Here is an 8,008-nt window from a genome sequence, read left to right on the forward strand (position 1 = left end):
CCCTTCTGTGGCTTCCCACACCCCGCTGCCCAGCGGGGCTACCGTCTGAATGTCCTTTCTCTGTGCTCCGTCAACATCCTATTCCTCAGTGTCCCCAGGCAGCTGCTGTGTCATGCACGGAGCACTCAGTTGAGAACCAAGACACACATGTCCCACTTATTACCCAAGTTCTGCCCCTGTCAGAGACTCTGTAAGACCACGGACAGGACTGGCCTGAAGAGTGAACAGAAGGAAATTCATAAAATGGGAAAGAACAGAGGTAGAAACAGACGAAATACCAGTGCGAGGTGGTGGGGTTATTTCCCTTCATCCAGTGGGCCGCCATGGATCTAGAAAACTTCTGAGAAAAATCCTCAGGGCGTGGACCTTGGCCATTCACAATTGTTTGATTCTCTGGGCCGAGTCCAGGTCTCTGATGCGCAGAGTGGGTCAGCTCCAGCTCCCCTCTCCACCATCTGACAAGGAGTGCTAACTTGTGGCAGAATTTTCCACACATCCCAAGCCTTTGTAGAAACAGATGCAAAAACTGTCATACATAATGATGTTTCGGTCAACATGGACCACGTACAGCAGTGGTCCCCTAAGATTACAAGGGAGACGAAAAATTCCTATGGCCTAGTGACATCGTAGCTGTCCTAACGTCAGTGCGATGCACTATTCATATGTTTGTGGCGATGCCGCTGTAAGCAAACCTACTGCACTGCCTGTCATATAAAAGTACAGCACATACGACGGTGCTGCTTGATGATGACAAATGACTGTTATTGCTCTAAGTATTTACTAGTCTGTGTTTTTATTATTATTTTAGAGTGTACTCTTTCTTCTTATATATTCAAAAAAAAAAAGTTTGCTGCAAAACAGAACGCCATGTTACGCCAGCTGCAGCCTCCTCTCTCTCATGGTTCATGTGTCTCTTGATGGCGTCATTTTATCTTGCACTTGATTTAATCTCATGCCATTTTGGCCACTGCTAATGCTGCCGGTAAGAGGCTGTGTTGAGTGACCTGGAAATGAAATTAACAGTGATTAAGGACAACGAAAGTGGAAAATCAGTGGTGATTATCGCTCACCAGTCAGACCTGTCTCCTTCCACCAGTTACCACCTTGATCATTAACCGAGTAACAGAAGCCGTTACAGGATCTGAGGCATTAAAGGCAAAGAGACCAACAAAAATTTGAGAACGGCTTGTATCAGACGTGGAGATGATCCCGACTCTGTGTAGGCCTAGGCTCACTGTGTGTTTGTGTCTTAGTTTTTAACAAAAAATGTTTAAAAAGTAAAAAGAATAAAATAAAAAAAATAATCATTTTAAAAATAGAAAAAAGCTTAAAGAATAAGGATATAAAGAAAGTATTTGTACAGCTGTATAATGTATAAGTTATTATAAAAGAGTTAAAAGTTTTTAAAGATTAAAAAGTTTATAAAGTAAAGAAGCCACAATAAACTAAGGCGACTTTATTATTGAAGAAAGAAAAACATTTTTTATAAATTGAGTGCACCCCGAGTGTACAGTGTTTTCAAGTCCATGGTGTGAGGGAATGCCCTAGGCTTCGCCTGCGCTCACCACTCACTCACTGACTCACCCAGAGCCGCTTCCAGCCTTGCAGCCTCCACTCATGCCGAGTGGAGGCAATGAGCTGGGGATGGGCAAAGCCCCACACAGCTGTACCATTTTAATCTTTTATACCATATGTTTACTGCACGCCTTTTCTATGTGTAGATACACAGATACTATCGTGTCACAGTTGCTACAGTAACATGCTGTACGGATGTGTAGCCCTGGAGCGATCGGCTGTACCGTAGAGCCTGGGCGTGTAGCAGGTTATCGCATCTCGGTTTGTGTGATGGCGCTCTGTGAGTTTCACATAATGACAAAATCACAGGACGACACATTTCTCAGCGGTAGCCTTGTTACATGACACATGACTGTCCAACCTTTCTACAGGCGCGGGACACCTGGCCCTCTGCCCTTGAGGCTCTCAGACAGGCACCTTGAGTGATCGGTTATCTTGAGGCAGCTGCCACCATCTTCCAGAGGCAGATTCAGCTGACCTCGAGTCTGCAGAATCCTCCAGAAATGCCTGGACACAGGACCAGATGGTGTTGAAAGGGTACAGGCTGTAGGGCTTGTTAGATTTTTTTCATCTTCCTCCTGCAAGGGTGGTGGCGCCTGTTAATTATTTTCAGCCAGTTCACCTATCTGAAACACCATTCATTTCACCAATGGATTAAATAATTTCTAACATTTATTTATTTCAACATACCTGTTCTAGCATTTATTATGCTAATTAACAAACCCTCTGCCGATGATGATCAGATTGGCCTTTGGACTCTGTTCTCTTTCACATGCTAACCAACCACCTCTGGGTGTGTATCCTGATTGGGCCACTCCAGATGTTTACCAGGCACCCCTCTGGTTGGCGCAGATTAAAATGAACTGACACACATACACTTCACGTTCTTTAAACTGAAGCCTTTAAAGTAAATTACAGGACTGACTTTAAAACTATGCCAGTTCTCTTCTGCCAATGGAATCCCACCTGGTCACGTTAGTGGGGCTCAGAGACTTGGGGCCCCTCCCTGAGCAGGAGCCACTCAAGAAAAGAGGGGAAGTCTGAGTGTCACCATACTCCTGTCGGCATAGAGGGCACTGCATCAGTGACTGGAGAACGTGGCCTAAGAGGGGACATAGCCACACTCTGGTGAGTTCCAAACTGTGACTTGTTTTTAACTAGAGAAGTTTCTAGAATACCTGGAGAAGTACAACATCTCCTGGTTGTCTGAAAATATATCCAGAGCCAACCCCTTCCCCCTCCCTGAGGCAATGAGGCACGTGTGAAGGGGTTGCCCTGCCCCTCCCAACCCCCCATTTTACCTGACCCTGTATACTGACCAGTTCCCCTTCCCTCCAGGGGTCGGGGATGGAGGCAATGAGCTTGGGATGGGCAAAGTCAAAGAGGCTGTGAAGAGCCACATACGAAATGGGGACGCCATCGCCTGTGACGTGGAGGCTGACTTTGCTGTCATAGCTGGTGAGTGTTTGGGTGGCCGGCCAGTCAGGCCTGGCTACCCAAGGGGAGGGGTCTGGCTTGGAGCCTGTCCAGCCAGAAGCTCGTATCCAAAATATAGAAAGAACTATTAAAACTCAACAATAAGTAATCAGCCCAATGTAAAAATGGGTCAGAGCTAAGCAGATACCTCACCAAAGAAGATATAGAGATGGCAAGTAAACATATGAAAAGATGCTCAACATCCTACATCTCTGATCTCCACTCTGAATTAGCTTTTCAGCTGGGACACCCACAAGGGGAAGGGCAAACCCTCAGTCCTCCCTTGCTGTTGGCAGATCCATTATCTGTGGGTCTCCTTTAACCTGGGGTCTTGGACCTGAGTGGGTAGGAGCCTCTGCAGAATCTCTCTGGAAGTCCTCAGATTTCTTCAAATTTATCTGCCACCCAGAATGTAGGTTCTTTGTATAACTGATCAAACCTAAGGGCTTGGCTAGCTGCATGACAGCAGTAATTTTTAGCAGCAGATCGAGTCCCTAAAGAAGGGAGGTGATCTTAGCTGGCAGTGGAGAGAGAGGGGATGTTGTTTGGAATGAAAGCTTCGGGTGAAAATCTGTGGGTTTGGGGCTGAGAGACATGAAAAGGGGTCTTTCCAGTTAGGGATGGGAGCTCTCGACCTGACGACAGAGAATTATGTATGTTCCTTCAGCTCAGGGTAGACAAGAAAGACCAAGGATTTGTCTTTCAAGAGTATGGAATCAGGCAGATGGCAGCTCTTATTCCCAAGCTTCGCTGTCCTCATCCAGAAAGTGGGTCTCTGCGAGCATTAGAGGAAACCTTTATCAAGGCGTCCTGGCTGGCCCTGGGCTGGGTGGTCACAGCAGATTTGCTACTCTTGTTCTGGGATGAATGGACACAAGGGGGCAATGGGCAAGCAGGGCGTCTCCCAGGAGAGTGAATTGGAAAGCACAGCAGCCCTGTCCAGCTCCATCCTTGGCTTCTGACGCCAGGGATAAAGGCAGCCCCGGGCCAGTCTGCAACTTGCCAGGCCCAGCTACAGTCAGGCAGGTACGACTGAAGTGGGAAGAGAGAAGAAACCACCACACGGTCCACAAGCCAGTGGCGTTCTGGTCCTAATGGTGTGCTGTCCCTTCCTGTTTGTCACCTGCATCCCAAGCCAGCATAGACATCAAAGTTTGCAGTGGGACCTAGATCACACAGGGCTACCCAGAGCAGGGCCCCTGCATGTGGCCTCAAGTTCATTTCCATTTCTTGGTCTGGGGCTCCCTCTCAGTCTCATCTCCCCAATCCCCACTATGTACCCCATGATCCAGCCATGCATGGCCATTGTCATTGCTCAAATACAGCATAGGTTTAATTTTTTTCATTGAAAAGCTGATGTAACAACATTACTTTAGACAGTTTCAAAAGGCAGGTAGTGACGGTCAATGGAAGGGGACAAAAATACCATCATCTCAACATAATACAATCAGCATTTTTAGATTTGCAAGTTGGCTTCTAATTCTCAGACTCGATATATACCCATTTTATGTAATTTCTGGTAAACCTGGTAAACTTGCACTTTAAATACTTCTCTTTCCCTTTAACATTACTTCCCAAATATGTTTTCATTTTCCACATTTGCATGGAGGTTGAGCGTGAGCTCCGGAGTCGTACGACAAGGTGGATGTAATTAACGCTACTGAGCTGCACCCCTGAAAGTGGTTAAGAGGGTCAGTTCTATGGTCTGTGGTTTGTTGTTGTTGTTTTACCACAAATGAAAGTTTTAAAAAAACATTCTTTTTAAGAGCGTGAGCTCTGGAAGCAGCATCCTGAATACACATCTCAGGTCCACCACTTACTAGCTGTGTGACCTTGAGCAAGAACTTAATTCCTCTAGTCTGTTTCCCAGTTTTGTGAATGAAGATAATAATAATACCTATACCTCACAGGCTTGCTGTAAGGACTAAGGGGGCTAATCCATGCAAGGCATTAGAACAGTGCCACACACTGTAAGTATGCAACCGGAACAGGTTACTCTACTCCATTGACTGTAAGATGCCATCGATGACAGGAATTACCATTATTTTATGTACCACTACAAAAGGAAAACACTGCCCATTATAACTTAGGATACGATTGATTGTAAGATGCACCTCAATTTCGGAGATGTAAATGTTAAAAAAAAAAAAAAGCGCATCTTAGAAGCCGTGAAATACAGCATTAGCATCACATGGTCTTCACCCACAGTATTCTGATATATGTCTTGTATTTTCATGCCACGTGCCTTTGCACTCACTGGGTATTTAGATTTTCTCCACCTTCACCTTTCCTCTGGCAAATTCTACCCAGCCTACCCGGCGCATTTTAAATGACCCTTTCCTGTGCATCTTCCCTCCCCCAGTAAGAATGAGTGCCCCTTCTTGGTGCTCCCATGATTCTTTGCGAACATCTCATTCGCAAATCGTCCCACCCTGTGGTTGGCCTTGTGCACTGTCCCTCTCTCCCCTGGTTCGGAGCTTCTCTTCCTTTTGTGATCCCCCAGCACTTAGAGCTTACCAGGTCCTGAATCAACCCTTCTTCAACCGAATGGAGAACTCAAGCAGGTTTCAGAGAAGAGCTAGTGAGGTAGCTCCCAAACTGGGAAATCCCCCTTTGGGGCTGGCTGATGAGTGAGGAGGGAAAGCGAGGCTACCTTAGGAGTGATCTTCCAGCCCGAGAGGTGATGCCACACAGCATGTTAACCCAGCTCTGAGGATAGCCGTCCGTGCAGCATGGGCATTCAGGGCAGCCACAGGCAGAGCTCTGGGATGGCTTCCTAGGGTTACAGCCTGAATCTTTTTCTCTGATGGCGGTTAACAGTACATAACCCAGACGGTTTAGAGCAATGCTTCTCAAACTTTAACTTGAATCGGAATCACCTGGAGGGCTTATTCAATTCAGCATGCCCCGCCATGCCCCTGCTGAGTGTCTGATTAAATAGGTCTGGGTCACAGCCCAAGAATTTGTGTTTCTGATAAGTTCCACGGTGCCACTGGGCTTGGGACCGTTCTTTGCCATTGTGCTGAGAGGCAGGGTGATGGACCACATGACTTTTCCAGTTCTACATTGAAACGTTTCTTTGTTCTAGGTGTTTCTAACTGGGGAGGCAATGCCTTGGCCTGTGCTCTGTACATTCTGAACTCATGTGAGGTCCATGGACGTTACTTGAGGAAGGCAGTCGGGCCCTCCAGAGCACCTGAGGACCAGAGCTGGACTCAGGCGCTCCCATCTGTCACTAAGGTAACAGACCCCACAGGCCACTCCCGTGGGTGCAGCTTTTTTCCTGGATGAGGCGTAGGCCTAGCATTCTAAGCCATAAGCCAAGGGCTGGCACGAGATGGACTGGATTGGGTGACCTTTGACCTATTAGTGATCCTAAATTATGGAAGTCCTGCTATAAATGACTATTTTCCTTCTAGTTTGACTTTGGGCAAGTTGCTTAACCTCTCTGAACCCCATTTCCTCTGTCTGTAAAATGGGGCCCATTGGCATTGTTGTTGGAAGAAGCGAATGCAGGTACACCTCAAAGGTATTGCCGGTTCAGTGCAGACCACCACACAGAGAGTAAGAGGTAATCTTTTTGCTAGTGGAAGGTCTTGTCTTCAATTTTTTAAAAAAATGCAACACCTGTGAAAGGCAATAAAGCACAGAGCAGTAAAACGAGGTACACCTGTATCTGACCCACTTCATACTGGTCGCTGGGGTTGTCCTTGTCATCCCCTTCCAAGGAGTTTACACTAATATCTCACAAGGGGCAGTTGGCCATCCCACAAAGTGCTAAGATGTAGGGGCTAAGGTGGGAAGAGGATCCTGGGGGCTGGAGGCTGGAAGGAGTAAACCCAGAAGAAGGGAAGCCTTCCTGGCAGGAGGGATGATGGGAACAGAAGTTGGGAGAGGAGGACAAGCTTAGTGCTGGTTTGGGGGGGCTGCTTCTGAGGCGGAGGGCAGCGGGCCATGAGTGTGGTAGGAGTAGAGGAGGGCTTCTGACCCCAGGGTCCACGGAGAGGGGGTCCATCAGTTCTCTGAAACAGTTTGCAGAATTGTTCCACACATGGATTTTTCTGGGCAAGGATACGTGGTTTTATTGGATTCTCCCAGTAGTCTGGGGCTATTAAAAGCCCCTGAGCAGAGGGAGATCAGGTTAGTGTGATCCAAGGAAACCGTGGCTCCCTCACTGAGGGGTCTGGCCGAGAAGTGACACGGGAGGGCTTTGAGCAAGGGACTCTAAGCCCCACTGGTGGCCTCCGTGAGCTCTTCTGACTGCAGAGCCAGCAATCCGAGGGGCTCTGTGCAGTCTTAGGCAGCCTGCAGTAGACAGATGCAGAGGGAGAGCAAGCATCTCACGTGTAGGTCTAAATTATGTGAACTCGCACATGTTCAGGGGAATGCCCAGGATAGAAGGCCGGCGCTGGCAACAGTGCCTGCAGTTCTGCCCCCAGCGCCAGAGCCTGAACAGGAGACTCTGCCATTCCTTCCTCGGGCCTCAGTTCCCAGGCTCTCGCGTGGTCAGCTGGGACTGACCCCTGGGAGAGAAGCTGGTGACGTGTCAGTCTCTTAATGGGGCACCTTCTGGGGGGATTTTCCAGAGTAGTTTGGATCATGGAAGTTGGGGCCAAAGCCCTGAGTTTACACCTAAATCCCAGGTCAGAAGTGACTTCACCTGTGAGTTGACAGCTTCACCAGAGCTTCACTCTCCTGAGGATGGGCAGGAAGCAGGACGGGCAGCAGGGTGGATGGGCTAGAAACACCTTAAGAAGCAGTGGAGGGAGCTGGGGTGTTTGGTGTGGAGAGAAGGCTGGGGGGCCTGAGGCCTCACGCATCTTAATGGCTTCCTGGGGGTGGAGGACGGGCAACCCCCTCAGTCACTTGAGGCACAAAAGCAAGCCAGAAGGCAGAGGTTACAAGAGCAGATTTTAGTTCAGTGTAAGAAAAGCTTGTTCATCTCAGCTGCCTGGCC

The 8,008-nt window shown here is 48.1% G+C and overlaps 1 protein-coding gene across 1 annotated transcript in view; it reads left to right on the top strand.

The window, feature by feature from the left end:
- Window positions 1–8,008, top strand: part of DGLUCY (D-glutamate cyclase) — a 59,093-nt gene that overhangs the window by 43,631 nt on the left and 7,454 nt on the right. The window contains 2 exon segments of the mRNA XM_039884026.1: window positions 2,914–3,033; window positions 6,140–6,291. Coding sequence (XP_039739960.1) covers window positions 2,914–3,033; window positions 6,140–6,291 — 272 coding nt within the window.

Source organism: Pteropus medius, unplaced genomic scaffold (genome assembly GCF_902729225.1).
Source record: "Pteropus medius unplaced genomic scaffold, Ma_sr-lr_union100, whole genome shotgun sequence".
Classification (NCBI taxonomy): Eukaryota; Metazoa; Chordata; class Mammalia; order Chiroptera; family Pteropodidae; genus Pteropus; species Pteropus medius.